The sequence below is a fragment of the Nylanderia fulva genome, unplaced genomic scaffold (genome assembly GCF_048542155.1).
Source record: "Nylanderia fulva isolate GAGA-0341 unplaced genomic scaffold, ASM4854215v1 Scaffold21, whole genome shotgun sequence".
Taxonomy (NCBI): Eukaryota; Metazoa; Arthropoda; class Insecta; order Hymenoptera; family Formicidae; genus Nylanderia; species Nylanderia fulva.
The window spans coordinates 2,151,702-2,176,377 of NW_028190275.1; the positions used below are offsets into that span (position 1 = coordinate 2,151,702).

The 24,676-nt window shown below is 30.1% G+C and overlaps 2 protein-coding genes and 1 long non-coding RNA gene across 5 annotated transcripts; 1 reads left to right on the plus strand and 2 right to left on the minus strand.

Moving 5' to 3' along the window:
* Nucleotides 1–689: 689 nt before the first annotated feature.
* LOC114936300 (uncharacterized) lies at nucleotides 690–6,079 on the minus strand. 2 transcript variants are annotated; one of them, XR_003820674.2, is made up of 8 exons: nucleotides 5,864–6,076; nucleotides 4,507–5,315; nucleotides 3,524–4,178; nucleotides 2,732–3,446; nucleotides 2,140–2,525; nucleotides 1,936–2,065; nucleotides 1,212–1,472; nucleotides 690–913 (listed from the first exon to the last, which is right to left on the minus strand). It is a non-coding gene; the product is annotated as an uncharacterized LOC114936300 (long non-coding RNA). The 2 variants fall into 2 exon arrangements; XR_003820673.2 differs by lacking the exon at nucleotides 690–913 and having other exon boundaries at nucleotides 5,864–6,079.
* On the plus strand, nucleotides 2,666–6,387 carry sad (Cytochrome P450 family protein sad). Its single transcript, XM_085482560.1, is given in 7 exon segments — nucleotides 2,666–3,280; nucleotides 3,282–3,418; nucleotides 3,545–3,735; nucleotides 3,811–4,145; nucleotides 4,549–4,773; nucleotides 4,898–5,110; nucleotides 5,185–6,387. Coding segments are annotated over 7 exon segments (1,617 nt in total). The 5' UTR covers nucleotides 2,666–2,881; the 3' UTR covers nucleotides 5,302–6,387.
* A 1,173-nt stretch (nucleotides 6,388–7,560) lies between these two features.
* LOC114936301 (peroxidase) lies at nucleotides 7,561–24,610 on the minus strand. Of its 2 annotated transcripts, none has more exons than XM_085482522.1 (14): nucleotides 23,211–24,610; nucleotides 17,122–17,252; nucleotides 14,867–15,032; nucleotides 14,560–14,762; nucleotides 12,826–13,002; nucleotides 11,840–12,036; nucleotides 11,006–11,201; nucleotides 10,650–10,847; nucleotides 10,261–10,408; nucleotides 9,748–9,910; nucleotides 9,440–9,610; nucleotides 9,141–9,339; nucleotides 8,592–8,697; nucleotides 7,561–8,508 (listed from the first exon to the last, which is right to left on the minus strand). In XM_085482522.1, the coding sequence occupies exons 2-14, from the start codon at nucleotides 17,246–17,248 to the stop codon at nucleotides 8,400–8,402; spliced, it is 2,160 nt and encodes a 719-aa protein (XP_085338648.1). In that variant the 5' UTR covers nucleotides 17,249–17,252; nucleotides 23,211–24,610; the 3' UTR covers nucleotides 7,561–8,399. The 2 variants fall into 2 exon arrangements, with proteins under 2 accessions (XP_085338648.1, XP_085338649.1); XM_085482523.1 differs by having other exon boundaries at nucleotides 23,065–24,610.
* Nucleotides 24,611–24,676: the final 66 nt, after the last annotated feature.

The following is a 24,676-nucleotide window of genomic DNA, read 5'->3' on the forward strand; positions in this document are numbered from 1 at the left end:
TTAATGTTAAAATTTATATTATAATATTAAAATTAATAATTGCAATATTTTGTTTTTTATTTTTAATAACGATAATATAATGTATATATTATATATTAATATTAAATTTATTATTATTATCAATAATAATATATCTTGAGGTAGTAATTCAAATGTATATAAAAGCAAATTTTATTATTATTTGATAATATAAAATAAATTAATATAATATTTAAAAAATGGATATTGTTCATAAATATATGTAAATATACATATCTGTCATTTTTATCTGTATTTTCTTTTTATCTTCTATTTTCTTTTTTTGTAAATTCTTTTCTATTATATTTTTTAATTTGATATATTTAATATTTTATATATTCTTATTAAACTTGTAAATATCGAAAATATATGTAAGTGTAATTAGAAAAAAATAAATAATGTATAATAATAATTAAGGTCCTACATTAGAGAAAAACTCTAATCAAAAGATAAGTTTTAATTTAAACTTACAGGTAAAATACTATAGATTATTTATAGAAATGAAATAATTTAAAAAAAAGAGAAACAAGAAAGTATTTTTATACTCTAAGGTCTAAAATATCTCTTATATCGCCAAATTGTCTAATAATATAAGATAATGTATTTCAATAGTATGCAAAATTTCAAAAATTTTTCAGTCAGAAATATTGAATAAAAACGCAATATAAAACTTCTGAAATTTATATGGTTGTGATTTATTTTGAATAAATTGAGCATATTTTAAGATAGAAGTGACTTGTTTTTTCCTTTTCCCTCTTCTCTCTTTATGTCTCTTTTTTGTATTCTCGATAAATCGTTTCAACTATTTTGACATTCAAATATATTCCTTTGCATTATTTATAGGCGCTTACAGCTTGTTCCAAAATTTATTGTTGAACAAAAGAATTCCTTTTTTCTAAAAATGTATATTCAAATATGAATGATTCTGAAGATTGAAGCTTTAGAATTAAAACGAATTTCTGTCATCTTTATAAAGATGAAAAAATTAAAGCAATACCAAGAGCTTTTTATTTATTAAGAAAAATTATTTCTTAAAAAAATTGAACAGATACCGATAATCTAAAATTAAATTGAACATCTGAGCATAATTAATCTAATCTTCATACAGAAAATCGAAAAAGAATTTTGATTGCATATACCTCTGATCAAGATGAGAGGGATGACAGAGATTCTATATATAGATAACAACATACAGCGGCTTACGATCTCCCGTTGCGAGTCTGAACGACTCTGTTGTAAAAGAAGGTAGAGATGATCGGTTCAGTTCTAGTTTCGCTCCGTTTCCGGTCAGCCGTGTTTCCGGTTTACCACCGCGACCGGATATCAGGAAGCCGAACGCGGCAGTAAGCATCGAGATACTCGCCAGACGAGTCCGACTCTCTGTAGAATGGCTTGTTAGATTGACAGAAACATTCGACACAATTGGGTGCAACTGAAGAACGGTATATATACTCCTGAAAAAAAACAATAAGCATATATTGAGTACAATTAAAAAAAAATATATATATATTTCATAAAAAAATATATATAAACAAGTGTTTTTAAAATGTTCTACAATGAAGAGAGATTATAATTCAATAGTGATTTTATACGAGAAGAGCCGAGCCAGAATATAACTGTGTATTGGTGTGCATATAAATATTTTATTATTAAAAACTATTTAAACAGTGAGATATGTATCAATTGTTCCAATGTGACAAATTAAAAGTTAATTAAAGAATAAATTAGTACATTTAGCTTTCATATTAATAGTTTGTCGCTAAATAACGTGATGGATTTATTTAATTAAATAATTAGATAAATTGACATAAGTCAAATTTTTATTAAAATTTTGAACCACTTTACGAGTGTACGTTAAAATTACTAATTAAAAGTAAAAAATTGTATTCAAAAATTGTGTAAACTAAATTCACATACACATTTGAGTTTGAGAAACACTGGACCAAAGGATAGCATCTTATCGTTGATGGCGTGCTTTCGAGATCTGAAGAGTCGTTTAACGCTCGCTCATTAGGATGTTTCGGCTTATCGATATTTCACACTTTTTCTAAAAATAAAATGTATCTTTTTAAAAACCAGTCAAACGAGAAATGATAACGAGCGAGATTATAAATATCTTACCTGTTTAATGAAATTGAAAATGAATAAACATTAATTGTACGAGATATTTCATGATACTATATATGCGTTTCATTGAATATCAGAGAAAGATTGTATCGCGCGGCAGCATCATTCTGCGGTCGGATGATGAAGAACGCTCATCGTCGACGAGAGATAAAACTTGTCAATTTCTCCCGCCGAAATGCTTATGCATACACATGATACGCACTTCGTTTCTGCTATCATCCTTCTTTGTTAATCGCGCTTTTTATCTCCCGACCATGCAGCACTTTCTCAGTGCGTGAAGAAACGCATAACGCATCGCATTATGTTAATATAGTACGTAAGATTGGTGCGGTATTTCCGGTACAGAAAAATAGAGATTCTCTCTTTTAGCCATTTGCAAACTGAAAATAAAATAAATTATTATTATTGTATTTTATATAATAATTTTGCGTTATATATATATATATATATATTATTTATTTTAACACGACTTTTCTATATATATATATATATATATATATATATATACATATATAGAAAAGTCGTGTTAAAATAATATTCTTTTTGTCTCTTAAAATAAAAAATTTATACATTACTCTCGCGTTACCTTTGTCCTGATAATTTCTAATTTCGTCGACTCGAAGAAAAAGATGCTGAATCGATGATACGATCTGATTTCTCTTGTCGACAGTGAAGATTCGCGCACAGTCGTCGCACACAGTTCCCGCGAATTCATATACTCGGTGTCGTCGTGAAGATGCACTGGGTGGTGCGAAGAATCTCGCGTAGAATCTCGAGGTCGGCGAACTATTGCAGTGAGTTCAACGTCTCGTTCTCCAAGGAACGCGGAACGCTGGGATGCTTCGATCCACGAGTCTTCGTCCTAGAGAAGAGAAAGAATGAAAAAGATACTGCTCGTTCCTCGAGGAACTTCGTCGGCCAGAATGCGACGAGGAGATCGGCGTTTTCGCAAACATTCGTGCGAGACTTTAGCACTTCTGCGAGAAAACCACTGCCCGAGCCACAAGGAATCCCCTTGTTCGGTACGATGTTGTCCCTATTGATGGCTGGAGGTGCGCAGAAACTGCACGAGTACGTGGACAGAAAACATCAAGAACTGGGCCCAATCTTCAAGGATAAGATCGGACCATTGCAGGGCCGTCTTCGTCAAATCGACTGATGAATTTCGCAACATCTTCTTGCGACTCGAGGGTCCTACGCCGCAACATTTTCTACCAGAGGCCTGGAGGCTGTACAACGAGATCCGAGCGGAGCGCCGAGGACTACTCTTCATGTATGCACAGAATGTTCTTTTATTGACACTGAAAAATGGAACTGTAGATGTTAGTGATTTAAATTGTAGTAATAGAAGAAAAAATTTAAATTCTATATAACACACCCGTTTTGTTTTTTTAAACAGGGATGGAGACGAGTGATTGCACTTTCGCCGTATCCTCAACAAGACGATGTTGCTTCCTGATCCAGCAAAATTAATGTGCACACCTTGCCAGGAAGCCGCCGAGAATCTAGCGAGAAAGTGGATGGATCACAGTTTAGTCGGTTCTACGATACCGAATCTGGAATCTCAGCTCTATCTGTGGTCTATCGAAAGTAAGCCTTTACATATATATATATATATGTATTTAGTTAGCGCTTACGACTGATTGAAGTCGCATGTTCTTGCAGCCATGCTGGCGACTCTGATAGGTTCGCGATGGCGAGATTGTAAGCAGCAAATGCGTTCCGAGGCGGAGCATTTGGCTCTGATGCTGCACCAGATTTTCATGTATTCCGCCACCCTGTCGATGATGCCGGCCAAGCTGGCCATGAAACTCAAACTGTCGGCATGGACCGAGTTTGTTCGCACTGCTGACACAATTATGGTCAAAGTACGCAGTTTAGTTCCGAAAATGATCCAGCTAGACAGCGACGGACTTTTACAGATGATGATGAGCAACGGTATCCGCGATGATGACATTGTCAGAATCGTCGTCGATTTCATTATAGCTGCTGGCGACACAGTGCGTTCTTCAATTTATCAATATATAAAGTGCCTGTGCATAAAATATATTTAAATTTGAAAAAGAAAAAATGTCATTAATTTTTTCTGATTTTTTATCAGAAATAAAATCTTTTATAAAAAAAATTTTATTCTACATTTTTCATGTATTTAAATTGAATTATTCTTTCGCTTATACGAATTAATGATTAGATAAAAAAATCGTATTTGTAATTTGATATAGATTAAGATGTTTAAATTATATTCACAATATCAGATACAATTATTTGAAGTTGTTTTAATTCAAATATCAGCATTTTAGAACTGAGGAAAAGTCGACTGATAATTATAATTAATTGTAATTAAAGTCGCATAGAATATACCTTATAAAAAACGATTATTTTTAGAATCATTTGATTATTTAGACGGCAATCAGCATGCAATGGGCGTTGCTATTGCTCAGCGGTCGTCCTGAGCTGCAGGACCAGTTGTTTCACGATATCAAGGACCTGTCGACGGAGGAGATTCTACGGCATCCTCTGCTGAAAGGCGTGTGGAGGGAAGCTCTAAGGTTGCACCCTATCGCGCCATTTCTGACGAGATATTTGCCGGCGGACAGCACAATAGGCGATTACTTCGTTTCGAAGGAGGTAATCCTGTGGAGTAATAAATTTCTGCGTTATATCGTTTCAAACTATAGACTTGTAGATTTCTACATATTACATAGACAAAAATGTTTGCAACTTGTAAGAGATAGAACTTTCAATTTCCTAGGATTTAATCATCATGTCGATATACTCGAGCGGCCGGAATGGAAACGATTTTCCGAAACCGAATGACTTCAGGCCGGAAAGGTGGATCAGGACGAAAGACGGTTCTTATCAAGGTGTGAAGAATTCGTATGCCACTCTGCCGTTTGCGATGGGAGTGAGGAGCTGCATTGGTCGCAAACTCGCGGAAACGCAACTGTCTCTCACGTTGGCGCAGGTGAGTCTAATAAATTCCAATTCGACATTGTTCCAATTCTGATGCATCTCGTTTTTTTCTCTTCCTTTCTGCAGCTCATCAAGAAGTTCAAGATTGAGTGCGTAAATCGCGACAACATTAAAATGATTTTGCATCTGATCTCTGTACCATCAAAGCCCATACAATTGAAGCTGACTGGAAGGGATGTGTGAGGAAGATGTTGGAACTATAAAAGAAAGAAAAAGAATAAGAAATTGATAAAATAGAAAATAATATTAATAGTACAATATAACAAATAAAATAATAAACATATATCATTAATCATGCAGGTATTATAAAAGAAATTACTTGCAATATGGTATATGCTATTAATTATTCTACCAATTTCTTTGATGACAAATTTAGCTAGATTTATCTAGATTTCACACAGCTACGATCGTGTGGATTTCATTTGACGAATGTATATATTTTCACCCAGCTACGGACGTGTGGATTTCATTTGACGAATGTATATTTTCACCCAGCTACGGTCGTGTGGATTTCATTTGATGAATGTATCATATCTATTCTCCAACGCGGATATATATTTTGTGTCCATGTATAACAAAAGAGGAAGAGAGAGACCGACTCTTCCAACACATATTTATACTTAGGCAATACTCATTTATGTTCGATGACTTACTTTTATTAATATTTAATAATTACGAATGCGGAATTATTCTTTCACTTGACGGAACTGTACAAATTCGAATAGACAATATGCGATATACTTACGCATAATAATAGTCGTCACGGCATTGCCGAAACTTTTCTCGACGTTCCCGATATTATTTTCGATACTCCCGGTACTTTTTTCGACAATTCCGATGCCTTTTCTAGCATTTTCACTTTTTTTCTGGCCTTTTTCTCAGCATCTCTGCTCTTCTTGGCATTTTCGCTGTTTCTCCCGCTGTTTTTACCCCGACTAACAACTGTTGCCAACTTCCGATTTGCAAAAAATGGAAGAAGCATGCATTATTCCGCCATTTCCCGCCATTTTATCTCAACATTTTCGGCGCTTTTCTCGACTTAAACGAATACGTTCTTTAAAAAATCTCGATACTTTTACGCATGTTGCAGACGATGTACGCAATGTATATTTGTATCTACATATAGTACAAAAAATTCGATACTTTTTTAGCACTTTTGATCGTATTTATTTTCAAAAATACCATTATATATATATATACATATAAATATAATATAAAAATATATTGTATAATAATTTTTATCATTAATAAACGAGTTAAGATATCAAATATTATAATTGTTTTGATGTATACATATAATTTATATTAATGTATAGAACAGATAAAGATATAGAGAGTGTTCTTGTGTTTTATATTGAGAGAAATAAAGAAATATTTCTATATGTACCTTACTTTAATGAGCTGATTAAAGCGGGAGAAAAATATTCATAATATCGTGTAGAGGTACAACAACCATAAATTTACATGATATATATAGATCGACGTACTTAATTCTAAAAGTGACGCATGCGCAAATGTTAGAAAATACTTTACATTTCATTGACCAATCAGAAGAAAATGTTCTTTATTTTGATTGGTTAATGCAATGCTGCGAAGCATTTGTAGCGTCTACTGGATCACAATTAACGCGTCAGATTCGAGCGTGAAAATGTTTCCAGTGTCTTCCGCCTAGATGGCATTAGTAACGCAAAAAGTGCTTGAATCCTGCATTTTGAGAGCTAATTATTTTTATATAGACATTTTCGCGCGCGTCCTTCTCTCTTCTTTAACAAAATATACGTTAATCGGTAATTTAACAAAGAAAAATATTGAAAGTGTGTGTCGTGTTAATTTGATATGAGATTAAAATCGAGTGCAAAGTGTGATTGTCTTTATATATTGATTAGTAAACGCGCGATCATAATAATAATAATTATAACCGTGTTTTCGCGAATGAAAATGTCGAAAAGGAAACGAAGAAGAAGAGGAAGAGAAGAAGGCCTGGAAAAGCATCCAACAAATCATGGGAAGAAATTGTAGGGTAAATATATGTATAGCTTCCCAGACAGCATATGCAAAATTGGAGCATAAGACATCTTTAAGAATTCTTTAAGACATCTTTAAGAAGTCTTTAAGACGTCTTTAAGAAGTCTTTAAACATCTTTAAGAAATCTTTTGATATAATATCCAAAACAAGATGTCTTATGCGCCAATTTTGGACATGATGTCTCGATTTTACAGCTTTTTGCGTTTAATATTCATATATTTTTATAAAAATAATTGTTCATATTTATTTTCGTTGAGTGATTCATTTTACATCATTGTGTAAATTAATATAGGAAAAGAATTCTATTATTGATTTTATTTTACAGTTTTTTAAAAATTTTTACACTAAAATTCTTATATATAATGATATATATAATAAGTTATATTTATATATATAATATTTCAATATTTGTTTGTTATAATTTATTGTTATTTAATCTACTTATATATAAGAAATATACTTTTGATATACATATAAAATTAGATTTTTATTTATTCTATAAAAATGTACTAATTTAAAAAAATTTAGGGAATTATATATATATTTTCATTATATAAATATTGATTTGCAATGCAAGTAAAAAATTCAATTGCACACAATTATTTTTTAATTGAAATATTAAATGTATATGTGTAATATGTATATATATTTGTATGTTACACAGATCAACATTATATATGTAACTCTACCATATTTGTTGCATCGTATTGGTGAGTACGATTAAAAACAATATCTGCGTACATAATTTAAAATTGCTGGCAGTTATTTCTGTATTGTTCTAATTTAAATATGCAACTGGCACTTTAAGATGCTTCATTATAAAAAATGAAAAAAAAATGATTTCTCAAGTGTTAATATAAGTCCTCAAAAGCACTGGGTCAAAATATGCTTAAAAGGTATGTTTAAAAATGAAAAATAAAATGACTTGAGAGAAAGTATGACAGAGATTATTAATAGATTCTTGATTACTATTGATATTGATTTTAATAACATGCTTAAAATCTCAATAAAATAGTGATCTCAATAAAAGAGTGATTTTTGTATTTAACAATTAATCTTTTCAGACAATTATGTTAATTCAATTTAATAAATTTGAATTATATTTGTTTTAAACTTTCGAAGAATTGCAATCTTAATTGAATTTGATTTCTATTTCTGTTCGTGCAAAAGTGAACATACATTTTTTGATATCTTTAATATCTTTAGTCTATTGGTAGAACCAAAAAAAGTTCAACTTGCATGAACTTACTTATTTCTATTTGTACACTGGTGTAACACGTTGAAGTGCTTGAATATCTGAACTGTAATCCTTCCACAAAGAAAGATCTATTTGCGGTAAGTCATCGCATCTCTCAAGTGGATTTCTGGAAAATTGTTTCATTAGAGAATTATTGCATAAAGTTCGATTCAAATTAAAAATCGAATAACACAATCAAAATTAACGTACGAATCGGAGACTCTGGTGAATCCAAATCTTTGCATATTCTGGATATTGTCTCCATTATCGCACATCAGTCGCGATATACTTGATTTACGTATTTCGTTCAATTGTTCTGCAATAATATAGAATAATAATTATACAGAATGTATTTAAATAAGTGTGACAAATTTTAGGAGATGATTCTTTGTCAAAAATTAAGGGAAGTTTCTTATATAAATATATACTCTTATTATTTAATAAAAATTAAGTTTTTCTTTTTTTTCTCAAATTTCAGACAAATTAAAAAAATGAAACTTGAAGACCACTAAATTTTATTAATTAATAATAACAAACTCCTCTTAATTTTCGACAAATAATCATCTAAAATTTTTTGCACTGATTTAGATACATCCTGTATATTATGATATTTAATTTATGCACTCAAAATTATTTATTTAATTTAATCTTCATACAATAATCGATTTCTTATCTCGACAATGCTTATTAAAGTATTTATTATTGCGATTTTGAGAGTTCCGGTGAGTTCTCTATGAGTTCTGTAAGTTCTTAACATACCTAATGTAAATGCTACTGCCGGATTTCCGGTCTCGAACCAGTAGCGATCACCGATTCGGGTTTGTTGAAATTGTCTCGTTATAATACACTGGAACGTTGGACCAACTAATGCTTCGTTTACGTGTCTTTCCAAAGCTCCGCCGACAGACAAGTCGACGTCATCCGGACTAGCGTACAACAGGGAGAGTTTTTGTATATCCTAAAAATTAAAAATTTTTTTATATTTTCAATTTAGAGAAATTACATCTTGATTAAAATTTATCTTGATTATCGAGAGATCTTTTTACGATTTTACTCACCGAAACAGGTATAAGATCGCCAAATTCGTCAAAGGTTCTCGCTCGTTGTAACCCGCAATATTCGCGATAATCGTTGTAAGAAGCGAGTCCGTGATCACGATCCCTTTGTATATCTATTGCTCGTAAATCAGATCCTAAAGCTCTTCCTCTTCGGAAGAAGAATTGCGTGATCTGCGAATAAAATTACTATTAATAAAAAATCACATTTTATCAGTCAAAAAGTCTTGATACACTTTTATGAGTCTGATGCATTTTTAATTTTTGTTTTGTTTTCAATTTATTAATTTTATCTTTGATTTCATGAGTACCTCTTTGTCGAAAAATACATCGGTATCACTTTGTGGTTGCGAGGCCAAACCCCTCGTCAAATCGTCCAAATTGTTGCCTCTCTCTATGATGCCAGGTCTATTGAAATGATCGCTCAATCTTAGAGAACCGTAGGGAGAATATTGTCGACCTTCTGTCACTAAGCTATCGAACAAAATTTATTTTAATTCAATATGTTTGCAATTTTATATTGCGAATGTTTCATTACTTTCATGTTTGTTCAATTAATTTCAGTATAAGAACACAACTGTCAACACTCAATCGTACAAATGATTTACAAAAGGAAATTGAGTTTAAATAAAAAATATAGTTGATGAAGTATATTTTTAATTAAAAGTTTGATTCAACATAATTAAATTATTAATTATTTATCTGTATTAAAATACTTTTAATTATTTCTAAATTTTTACATTTTTAAAAACTTTTAATGCCATCCAAATTTTTAAATATAATTTGGAGACTATGCACGTTAATGAAGTGTATCAAGTACTTACTGAAGACTGCCAACAATGTTCGTATGGAAATATCTATTAGCTGCATTCGCATGTTCGTTCAGAACATTAGCAATAACCGTTTCATCGTAATCATTTACATAATCCTTTGTATCGTATATGACTTTGTTCTCGTAAACTTGCGCAGTACCTGCAATATTGATTATTATCAATATCTTAATCTATAATAAATAAATATATAAGGAATAAATAATAATTTACAACAAATAAAAATAGCGAAAATAATATCGAGAAAGAAATAAAATATATGTATTCCTAAGTCAAATTTTTACATTATTTTTTAAATAAGCGAGATTTATTTTACTCTTCGATAAAAATTCGTTTAATTAATTTTTAATAAATATAAAATAAAAAAAAATAAGAGAATGTACCTAAGAAAATCGGCACCCATTCATAATACGCGATGTTTTGATGTTCAGCGATCACAATTCGACGTGTTTCTTGAAATATCGTTTCATCGGTCCAGTGAGGATTTAATTGCGCCAGATAATCGGCGATGCGATTGTGTTCTCGGAGCAATATAATTTGTAGAATTGTCAGCTGTGGATTCTGATTAGCTCGCGTATCGCCTAAAATCGAAGTAAAAAAATTAATCGCTTGTATTTTTTATCCCTCCCTCCCCCAAAGCAATGTGGTAATCCCTCATCATTACGTTCACTGCGTGAAATATTGAATAAAAGTAGACGTCATGCAATCAAATTGCATGCGAATGTGCGTTTATTCTTACCGGCAGCGTAACACGGTTCGAATTCGTATATCGTGTCGCAAGTGGCAGATTTGTTAGCTGCTGGTGGTGGAAATTCCCTGTTATTTTTCACTTCCACGTTTAGCCTGCCGCCGAAACCGGCTCGTAAACTAGCTGCCACTTGGTCGTTCGATCCGTAGACGATCGAAAGGTCCAAATAGTGAGAGACGGTGTTCAGCTGGAAAACGTAGCACATAAATATTCAAGCAGATAAATCACGCGAATAAATTTATTTTTCTCTACTCTTAAATAAACATTAATTTTTTTGCAAAATCAGCTGATTAAAGCATCAATTTTACTAATAAAATTTTAAAATAATAATTGTTTTAAAAATTAAAAGAGTAATGTTTTAAATAATATGTTATAGTTTATTTAACTCGATTTTTGACAGTTATCAGCTGATTTCTGTCAAAAAATATTATTCGAGTTTAAAGTATTATAACATTATTTTTACAACATTATTATTTTAATTTTTATAACATATTTTTATTTTAAAATTTAACCAGCAAATTAACACTTTAATCAGCTAATTTCTTTCAAAAATATTAATCAAATTTAAATACACATTATATTATTTTCTTAAAAATATTTTTCTAATTATAAAATTGAAGCATACGAGATTAAGGGAAGGATAGTTTAGAGATATTCCGATCGCGGATAAAAATAAATGTAAGCACGGTGGAAAGAATGGCAATGCCAAGTTCGTGTCAATAGCACAAGAACATTTAATTAATGATCATATTCTAATTTTCTTTAATTTTCTCGCGTACGCGCGAATGCAATCGTGAATGAATAGGCGAGATATAAGTTTGAAACCTGTTCTGCTGGCTTGAACGAAGACGAACAGCCACGATCAAGATCGGTTGTACTACGGACAAAGTTCATGCACTGCATGGTCCTGCTGTCGTACACCGGGTCGTCGTTCGGTATGAGAATCGGGTAACACTTGGGTAACGTCGTCCAGCCAGGAGCCAGCTGACTATCGAACGTGCAACATCGAGTACGATGTGATTCTGCATGAGAGAACGTAAATTAGGGGAATTTTCTAATGTAATTAAGCAAGTAGCAAACTGACGTCATTAAAAATTTGTATAAAAAATTTCGAAAATGACGTATATGCTTGCTGAAAAGCATTATTTTTTGTTTTTTTTATACAGAACAAATACAAGCTTTCTGCATGGGAATTTTTTTACATATTTATTAGTATCTATAGTGTGTTCGCAAATTTTTTTGGTACAAAAAAATGAAAATTAGCTGCAGTGGATTGCTTTAAAATTATCTTATTTTAAATTATCTGTAATTTATATACATAATTGGGCCCGCTTTGCTCAATTGAAACAATAAAAAATTCAAAATGATTTCTAATTAGTATGTCTTTGGCTATCGCTCCTACCACAATTATGTTAAAATACTTTTCCTCTCATTTTTACAGTTTTTTGAAAATAAAAAACATTGCAAAAATCAAAATACAATTTTTTAAATTATCAATATTTTTTTTTATTCTGCTACCTGCTATAACCAAAGACATACTAATTAAAAATCAATGAAATTTTTTTTTCATTTTTTTTGTACCACAAAAAATGAATACACTATAGATATTAATAAATATGTAAAAAAATTCCGATACAAAAGCCTTTATGGGTGTTGTATAAAAAAAATTCGAAGAAAGAGAGAAGTAATGCTTGTTACAGCATAGAAGACCCTCTTAATTAAGAAATGCTGATTATTATTAAAATCGTTACGTTACTATTGGCGCAATATTTTACCGCATCATTTTTTGTATCCTACAAAAAAGCACATACTTGATTGAGTTGTGCCGTCTATCAAACCCATGTCGTGTGTCACAATCTGTCCGTATTGCATCGCCACCAGGGTCCAGATAGGGTCTTCGATTTTGGCGTTGGGGAATATCGTGAAACTGACAGCTCGGGCTAGTGGCAGTTCTGCACCGGTGACCGAAGTAGGTGGTGTTCGAATTCCTGTGTTAAATAAATTTTGAAGAAAAAATCTCTTAAATTTTTCAACAAAATTGCGCCAATCTCATTATTCATATGGCTAGAAGAAAGGTGATCGTTATTTTTTAATCAGTGCAATGACCAAACTTTAGAAAGTATTCGTATAATTTTCGCACTTTTTTTACGGAGATCATATAGAAAGTGTACATTCGCCTCGACATTTGCTCTGTATATAGGTTTGAAAAAAACACTCGAACCAGTTTTACTTATGTCATGTTATGATTCAATGCGCAAAATTTATTAAATATATATATATATATATATATATATATATATATATATATTCGTACTTATGTCAAAATTTATCTCGACAAAATCTGTCGTCTGCAATTTATTTCGTAATTTAAAATTAATTTATCGTAAAAAGTCAATCTATCCTTTAGCCTATCAGACTTGTTAATACGAGAAACGTAACAGCGTTAACGAAGTAATAAAAGATTTTTTTCGAAAGAGCAATGTTGCATAAAACTAGAACTTTCTAAAATATTGAAATATCAGAGGAGAAAAAATTTCGAGATTTCTAAAAAAATATTTATTCGTATTTTTAATTCATATTTTTATTTTTGTAACACGGCTGAATTTTAATTTTATTCATTGCGCAGAAAGAGATTTTTAATTTTTAAAAGACTCTTAGATCAGTATGCATAAAACACAAAACACTATTACAAGGTTTACTTTTTTCTATCGAATTAAATTGCTGTATTGCAATCGCATTTTTATATCATACATCGGTTACGGAACTTTGGATGTAAAGATCGCAAATGAGTGTCAATATATCTTTTTGTTCACACTACATTAGTCGCATCAAATCGACCGTGACAGATTTAAAATGAGAGTACTACATCAGCGAAACGAATGAGAATCGATGTTATTTAATGTTACAAGAGAGTCTAGTAGAAATCTTTTTTCCTACCAATTGAAACTTTTAACAAATCATCAACTATAAAATATGTAATTCGCAATTGATTATCATTCTTTTTTTTCTTGGATTATATAGGATGCAGAATAGTAATTTTTTTGGCGATAATTATATAATCATTCTCGAAAAAGTAATTAGCAAATCATACATTCTCTTGTTGCCTAACTTTTAGGCTCTTCCTAAAATATATTATTTTTTTTTATAATCATAGAAAGGACAAATGAATGAAAAATATTTTAATAAGCCTCTTTATAAGGTGTAATTTGCACTTGATTCTCATTTTTTTGTTTCCGATTAGATTATAGGATGCGAAATAGTAATTTTATATTGGCGATAATTATGATCACTTTCGAAAAAGCAAATTAGCCAAATCAAATCTTCTTATTGCTAAAGTTCTTTCTATAAAATATATTATTTTTTATATAATCATAGAGAGGACGAGTGAGTGAAAAAAGATCTTAACTATCTCTTTTAATTTAAAGATATGTAACAAACCGTATCTTGTTACATATTTTTCACGAAATCGATAATTAAAAAAAAATACATTTTGCACTTCAGTCACATATATTATATTATAAAATAAAATAAAATAATTTTCTCACCATCTCCATAACGTGGGCGTACAAGTCTTCCGTATCTCGTATTAGCCAGACCCCACGTGGGATTTTGAAAATTATTGCAGGAACCGTCGTAGCTTCGATATCGCGATGGTTGACAGGATCGGAAAAAAGTGTCACCGCACTTAATTTGCCGATGAATATTATCGCTCGTGTTTTCGACGGTCGAAATGAAAGGATAGTTTGAGCTGGAATATTGAAAGATATGTATTAAAAATATAAACGTTCCGCTCACAAAATCGTTTTATCGCTATGCTAAGTTATTTGCGTTATTTCTTTTTCTTTCACTTACGTGGAAGTTGGAAATTTTGCCGAAGGTGGAATAAACGACAACGGATTTGTCGAAAAATAAACGGTAGGATTATAAGAGTTGAAGAGATTGTTATGAGCTGCAAACGTTCCGAAATACGAAGTCTCCGAACCTACTAAATCCGAGGGCCGCTTTTTTTCTTTCCCCTCTGAAATTTTATAAATAACAATATGAATTATAAATGACAAATTATGCAAATTAATATAAATGATGCGTATAAATCACGGGATATTTTATGAAAATAAATATAAATATAAATATATTTATATACCTATTTTTATTTATAACGATTGCTATTGTTAGAATTGTGAAATATTACTCGACTATGTCATAAATACTTTCAATAGCCTTTTATAAAATGATCGTCCTTCGTTTTTTGCCATCAGTAGCAATCGATTTGTTTCAAGAGTAAGAGCCTGGCTATAACTTTCCCACGAAAGACGATAGAATATTTTATTCACGACGGAAAATATTGATCTTTATATATCGCGCTCTCGACGCGAAGTAAGATTTTTCCTTAGTTTCCTTTATCGTATTTACCATCGGATTTAGCAGTAATCGCCGGCAAGACAATTAACGTAGATCCGTCTAATAACGACATAAATCCCAATAGACTCGGGACTTAAATCAGATCCCCGAGCGAGGGAGAACCTTTCACTACTTGACGTCTGAACGTTAAATGTTACACAGAGATGACGAGATGTAATTGGTTCGCCTCTATGTTTATCGTCATTTGCACAATGAACTCTCTGGTGTGAATACTTACATAAGAGCGATGTTTTTTTTGTTCTTTTAAATTACTCAACCGGACATTTTTTTCACGCATCCTCTCGAGAGAATGTCTCCAGAGATCATCTGGTTAGATCGACGAATATAATGAATCGCGTGAGTTGATATATGATTACGAGAGATCGTGAATAAAGAAGAACTTTTTCGCAACACATTTCGTTAATTCAATGTTTCATTATTCAGGCGATAAATTATATTCGTCATGATTCAATAATGGTCTAATAAATTCTTGCTATATGTTCCACAAATAGATTCGCAATGATATACGATCTTTTTCTCAAATAAAAATCATCTTCTATAATAAGAAATATATAAATCAATTTTAATAAGAATTTAATATTTAAATATTTAATATATTATTTTGATATAATATATAATATATAACAATAATAATAATATATAACATATATATATATATATATAATATATATAATATATATATATATAATATCTAATATATATAATACATAAATAATTATATCAAAAATAATATAAAATAATTAATATTAAATAAGATGAAATATAATTAAATTAAATTTAACTTTGAAAAGGCGAATTGATTTTGATCAAATATATACTTGTTCGTGCATTTGCACATATTTGTCAATGTATCGTGACTCACATGTAAGAGGTTTGTGCTGTTTTGCATGCGCGTAATTTCATGTGCATACATTTCACGGCTAAATAGCTTCGCGGAGATGGAGAACTCTCGATCTCGATTATCGCTACGGAGCATTCTCCCGCGATTTCTGTGATCGCCGCATGAACGCAAGCACCTTCTCTTGAAAATGTAACATGCATTCCGGCGGTGCACACGCGCGCTTTTTTTTCTATCTCACGAGTCATTTCTTGCCATTAAAACTCCCACCTGGGTTGCACAAGGAACGTGCCGCGGTATACGGTCACACAGTTTCTCCTCTATACGCCCTGTCCCGATTATTAATCCTCTTATTGCTATTAGAGAAAGCAGAGATATTCGAACCAGATTGCTATAATATTTCCTGCATGTATACTTATATAAAGAATAATGAACGCGCCGAGATAAAATGCTAAGTATCTTCGAATCGGGTCAAACGTGCGAGAAAAATGTTTTGTCAAGATTCACTGGACGCAATCGATGATAATAGAAACAACATCTCATTCATCAAGTCTGTTTAAAATTTCCTTTTAAAATTATTGTTCTCATTTCTTTTTTAGATTAAAATCATTTTTATGAGATGCTGTGTCAAAGGACATAAAATAATCCGTCAATTTATTTGTTTTCTTCAAATTAGAGATTAATTTTTAAATAGAATATCCGCAAATTGCATATAAATATTTTGTAATGATATAGAAAATTACAAAAATATACCTCGATAAGATTAAAGCATAAAATCTCACTAGATCGTTATTATAAATTAGTATAAAAATTTCACGCGCGATATGTATCGGTTCGAAGATAAAGTTACCTGCATCCGATGGGGTAATCTTTTTCTTCGTTGTAACATCGTCGGTGTTTACAACTTCCAGCAAGCAAGCCTGAGTGAGCACCACAATAAGAAACCCAGCAATCCAAAGATTATTTTGACGCAGCATATCCCTGAAATAAAAATGTCACAATCTATAAAAACGATTTTTAATGCAATATTATTCGGAAATTATATACATCTTTTTTTATTGCGATCGTTGCAAGTACTAATCTGGAAATAAATAGTGTCGATAATTTTAAAATGATTTTTCTTAAAATAAAAATTAATTAATATTATAGTAATATATACACTTCGATATTTCACTGAGAAAAAAGTTGTTAACTATAAATCGCGCAATTAATCACTATTTTGTTAATTGAACATATAGAAGTATTTAATTTAAATACATATATAAATTTAATATAACGTGTTTTGACTTAAATACTTATATATATTCAATTAACAAAATAATAGTTAGTTGAACGATTTAGTCAAGTTAGCAACTTTTTTTCTCAGTGTAATTAATTTAAGTAGTTTAATATTTAATACAATTCCTATATTAAAATTATAGAAATGTCACAAAATTATCGAATGTCACATAAATATTACGTGGATATTGATATATACTAGTTTTACACTATCTCAAATTGAAAAAAACTGTGTTATAAACTAAGCAGCTGCTTTTATAGAATGTCGATTGAATATCTGTCTTGTTCTTTAGAGATGCATAATTTAATTTCCGTGCATATCGAAAAAATAGAGTGAATTTACAATGAAGCAGATGGCACGAGCACTCTGTTAGCGTTACTTTAATTATAGAGTTACCTTGGTACTATTGTCATGTTCACGGTGATAATAATTTTCTGAAGTCAAACGGGAACTCTATTCTCTTCCAAATAAAATTTTACATTTCAATATCAGGCAGGGAGAGAAGAGAAATATGTAAATTGTCTTTTTCTTTTTGCATTTTGCCGTTAAAAAAATTTTAACGTCCGCAATAAATATACGATAAATAAAATCGCGATGAGTTTTGCGAAGAAATTTTCCGGCTTGCAATATTAATTTTTTCCCCTTGAGTTAATATTAAACTTGCTGACATTGCGATGTCAAGAACTCAATTTCCCGCTAATGCATGGAAATCCAACCGCAATATTGCATTCGTTCTCCAGACGCAATTTGCGGTATTTTTTCCGACCTGATCGCTATACGAGGGCGTGCGACGTTAACAGACATTCATGAATTAAGGTGCATGAATTAAGGTAAAATAGCGAACGTGGGATGATGATGCATCAAAGCATAGCATTATATTTCGTTATCGCGTTTAATAAAATTAATTTAATTAAATCTCTTCGCACGCGAATTATTTAATAATCGACCTGAAATCAATCCTGTCATCATAAATTTATGCAAAATATGTGCGCGCGTTCCTATATATATATAACATATCCGAATATATAATTTTGCTAATTATCGGAGCTCGCTTTCTTCCTCTTCCTTTCTCCCTCAGGTATTTTCAGTTCGTACACGTGGGAAGAAATTCCTAATAAATTTTAAATCAGCCGCTATCTCGAGAGATAACTCATTTTTAAAACGTGCGTAATGAAGTTACCTAATCACTTTGTATTACGTGATCAATTACGTTTATTGAGTGATATATTACTTATTAATAACTACTGATTTATTTTTTATCAAATCGATTGCGATTTGTTGTTATACAAACTATCCCATGTGCCAGTAGGGAAAATGCTTTATTATTTGATTTATATCGTGCAATAGAAATTCTTGATTGCACTCGTTTTATATGTTTCTATACAGCGATTACATCGCGGTGAATTTTTAACACGGTGTAACACCATACAATGCGTATATATAATAACATGTTTTTACGCGCTATGCAAGTATACGTTTCGACATATATAATTAAAATGCGGTTCCGCAAGGATAAAAAGAGAACTCTAGTATATAATTTAGCGTCGGGAAATTATTGAACATCGAAGTAGAATTTAACAGAATTCATCGATGAAACACACATCGAAAAAACACGATCGGAAGAGGCGAATCCGAGAAGAAGTTTGCATCGTTACGGAACTTTCGGTTGTGATCGAAAACAGCATTCAACAGCAGAAACTGGATAAGAAAAATATCGACAATTCTATACAAATTCCACGACAGAAACTAAAGCTATAATGTGTAATCCTTGTTTAGAGAAGACACGAGAGAATTTGTACTATTATTGTCATAATTTTTAATTAATAGTACAATTAATTTTTAATAGTATACAATTAATTTTTAATTATGACAATAATAGTGACATGATAAGATAAAAGCTAAAGATTATTGTGTGTTATCTGTCACTCGATACTTCTGTGACATAAAATTAATTTATATACAATTTTTCAGAATTGTTTCAAAATTAAAAATATTATCTGCGATATAAAATCCAATCAGAATTAATAATATCGAGACAATTATATTTATATAAATTTTTTCTTTGACAATAAATTAAATAAATGTCTTTGAAGTTCACTCTTTTTTGGAGTAAAAATCTAAAAACTATCTTTTATCTTGCACATCAGAGAAAGAGAAGTTTCACTTCGTGTAATGTAAAGTAAATCATAACTTTTACATAATTTTTACATAATTTACATAATTTTTAACTTAATTTTTTTATATAATTTACATAATTTTTGGTACAATACAAAATAATACTAAAAGCAACTTTGAACTTGAAGATTGATTTTAATATAATAAAATAAATCAGTTTCGTCTCACTAAAAAAAAAAAAAAATTAGATGAGACTCGTAAATCGGAATGGCCATTAGCAAATATATTTATATAAATGCGTGAAACTTCAGATTAAAACCTGAGTATTGCAAGATTCAACTCACAAATGAATTCAGATATTCGATATCGCGGTTTTATGCATAAAACATCGATGGAGACGTAGATTCCACGCTTCGTTTCTCACGTTTACTTCGCATCATTATTTACATCATTCCGCAGCAAAATTCGTTGAAATTACAACAACGTAAATATATCACGTCGCAAATTACCTTCCGGTTTTGCGCGACGCGATTTAACCTTCGCGCAGAAAAGGCGCAAAAAGATTTTGCCGCTCATTTGCTTGCTTTCCTCTTTATTGGCAACGGCTTTGCACAATCCGCGATGCAGTTCGTACCCCATCGTTGAAGGTCGTCCGATTTTACTTGCGTCGATTGTCGAATAACAATGATATGTCTATATTTCAACCGGATTTTTCTCGTGGCGCAAGGATTGTGAAACGCGAGATTTGTTCTCGGTGAATCCATCGCAAGAGTTTCAGAGGGAAATACCCGTATCCGTTTGTGTCACGCGATGATTAACACATCGAAACTTTAGTTCCGAAACTATGAAATAGCGTACAATAAACTTCCAACTTTTATATCATTACTTATACTTATTTTTTTATATACTGAAAACTTTGTTAACTTGACTAAACCGTTCAACTATATTATACTATTTTGTTAATTACACATTTATATTAATATTTACATATTTTGTTAGATTTAATATTTTATATATATTATATATATATTTTATATATTTATATTTTATATATTTTATATTTTTAATATTTTATATTTAATTTAAATATTTTTATATGTTTAATTAACAAAATATTATATTAGTCAAGTTAACAATTTTCTTTTTTCTCAGTGTATGTAAACACAAAATATCTTAAATAAAATGTCTTGAAATAAAAATGAGATCATGTATACAAATAATTTTGAAATGCATATTTTCTGGTTGAGGCGAAAATCTATACGTGCAATATTGTATTATATTTATTCGTCAAACTGAAATCAATATAGTTAAAAATAGATATAGATTATATCATTTGGTAAGTTTTAAACTTGCAGTCATCGTCTGATTAATAGCATGAATTTCGAATAAGTGATTCCGTCATGCTCGCACGCATGAGGAAACTTGTGTATTATTTACATTTCACGAGCAAGAAACTACGAGAAAATGTGTAAATAGCAATTAGAATTGCAATTAATATTAACGAGGCATTTGCGCTACTGTTATTTCAGATTTATTATTGAAATTGAAAATTTATATTATATAAAGAAAAATTGCATAATAGGAAGTCGTATAAAATTAGCATTGAAAAATAAATAGACATTTTTACCACGGAAACGTGATAGTAATCAGTCTAATAATAATTAATTTTTTAGTTTTTTTTAATCTTTACGTGATTATACATTTCTTATAGATTTATTAATTAAGAGAAATTGCTTATTACTATAAATAGTTTTAGTTATACAATATATATTTATGACACGCATGATATATGATTATAATTGCAATGTGATATCAATTTTTTAATTAAAAACACGCCAGATTAATGAAATTTTTTATTAATAAAAATATTTTTTAAAATGCAGATATATTTCTATTTTTTTAGTAATTTGCATTGTGAACAATTAATTATAGCTCTATTTGAAATTCTATAAATTCAAGGGTAGTTTTAGATATCCGCGTCAACTCAAAAGATTTTTCGCTTTATTTCTTTATGAATCACGATACTTTAATACGGAATTAAAACGCGCCAAATACAATTAAACATTTTAAGTGACGCGATGCTTCCGTAATTATCAACCAGAAGTTGGCAATTAAATTAATTAACACGCAATCATCACTTTACGTATCATATATGGATAATTACAAGGCTGGCAATTGATTAGGTATTTTTCGACAGCACATACGTTTATAAAAGGCAATTACTTTACACTATACTTTTAACTAACAAAGAGCCCTCTCTGATTTTGATAATTTTTGAATGGCTTTATAAAACAGTTCAAAGTAAGAGAAGCATATTTTTTTTACAAGTTTCACGTCTTCAACACATCACTGTATTTAATGTTGCGAACAAAGATTAATATTGACAAAAATGCATAAACATCTGTTCATGTTGTTTATTGTGGTCTGCATATTATGCATGCACATATTGTGTAGAATTTTAAATAGACAAGTGCAAAAAAATCTCGATAGTTATTACGCCTGTCATAAACTTACTATTGATAGTCATAATATATGAGAATGCAATATGCATGTAGCACAATATTTAAATCATATCACAAAAATAATTTTAAGACAATATGAATATAAATGAATTTTTTGACGGAAAACGCTTTTTAATTTTTATCTTTCTACAAATTCATAATTTGCAAAATTTCGATGAAAGTTGAAGTATTTTAAAATATATATTTTAAAAAAATTTAAATAATTAATTATAATTTATAGTATTTGATTTATAGTATTTAATCTATAGCATTAAAAGTCTGAAATATTTGTCCGAGATATTTTTTCGTATATTTCGTAACGAGATTACAAATTAAATAACAGCAAAGTTATCTTTGAAAAATTGTTTTGAAATACTAAAAAATGAATATATGAGTTTTGAGTATGAATAATGAGTAAAAAAAAATGATAAGAAATACGATTCTTTTTTTTATGTTAGTTGTAAGCCATTGTGCGTGATACATCTAAAGTTTGTTAAAGATCTTTTTGTTAAAATTAAACAATATTTTTTTATTTCATTATTAGACGTGATTTTAGGAAACGTGTATTTTTTAAACTTGATTGTAAAAAAGAGAGATAATTATGCTTTTTTTAATTTTGCTAATTTGGCGCTGAAAGTTTTCTCAATAAAGCCAGATCAATTTAAAGAGCACGATTTAAAGAACAGACTTTTCAAGAATTTTGTATAAAAAAATTTACATACATAATTTTATTTTCATCAAAATCCCACTTAAAATCATTCCACCAAAATATCAGCAATTAAATTAAAAATTATTTGGCACACAATTTTAATTAAATTCAGATTTCAGACGTTAGAAAGAATGAGTTTATGTTTAATCATGACAATATAAGTGTCAATTTATTAAAAATATAACTCACCAAAGTTACACTGGTTTCAACCCCCCGATTAATGCAAAGGCTATCGAATGTCAGTGTGTTTTGTTTAATTTCGATCTCACAATATATAAGTAGTGAGTAGGCTAAATCTTTGGAACTATTCAAGAAGAGACGTATGAATTCCTTACTTGCAATATTTGTTATAATGTTTCGGCACGTGATTGAGGGAAACAACTGAACGAGCGGCAAATACGAGCCAAACTTTATAAATGACGGGAGAAAGTACAGAGACACTACCTCGTCGACAACCCCACGCTACCAAAGGTTCAATTTAACATGCACTAATCGCAAATATAAATGCGCAGCTGTGATTCATAATGAGACAATTTCCTACATATGCAATTATGTCTAACAAATCACTTTTTGTCTCGGAAGACATTTAGCAGATTGAGATTTTTTTCTCAAAGCCATTATAGAAACGCTTCCGTATGGTCTTTGGATTTACAATTTTAGGAAATAACACTGCAGCTTAAGTAAAATGTAAAATATATATATATATATGTAAATATAATTTGATCACTTATTCTCAACTGACACTTTGTCAGTTGAGCAAATTCTAGTGAAATCTTGGAAAAGCAGATTTAATATCTCATGTTATTTTTATTATTTTTTAAGGTTCACAATAATTTGCGTAGTATATGGAGTTATAAAATGAAATTTAGCTCGTTAACTGGCTACTGTTTCAGTCATTATTTTGATCTTCCTTTGCAATATGTACAAGAACAAATTGTTAAACAATTTTCTTTATTATAAAAAAAATGATAAAACTACATCTGAATAAAAGCAATATAGAGCTATATATATAATATACATAATTAAACATTTCATAATTGTTTATAAAAAATAAGTAATGTAAGAACAGAAACTGAAGATCATGAGCAATCTATTGTTTGAACCACATCTTTTGTCATAATCAGATTAAATTAATGTTAATATTAAGCTAATATTTTAATGTATTCATATACTAGCGCATTAATTCTGTTCTAATTATCCCCGAACGGAAAGAAGAATTGCATTATACATAATTGCATATACATAAAATTAGGCAATTGTGAAAATATCTCGATATGCAATCTTGAAATGCATCTATTACAAAACACGCAGACGCGTCTCCTGTGACGCTTCGCTCTAACTATTCTCACAAAGTCTGGAAAGAAGAGAGAGGCAAAGGAATTTACTATAGCGCAACATACTTAAAGCGTTGTAGTAAAATAATATAAGTAAAAGTTAATGATATAAATACTATGGAAAAATTTTAAATAAGTATTTTTGTATTATATACAAATATGCTTTGACTGTATGCGAAGCGTACATATTTTCTATATATATATGTGTATATATATATATATATATTTCGTCTATATATGTATATCTTAAAATATATAATTATAAATATAATTATAAATGATACAGCATTATTATATACATAATTATCGAATTCGCAATTAAAAATATACAAGCTCATGTAAAGAATCTGCTCGGAAGGGTTTTTAATAGAACGAACAGATGTAAAGGATTGAAAGGACGCAATATTCGCTTTAATCCTTTACATTAGTACATTCATTAGAGTCTTCTTTCTATCATAATTTAAAAC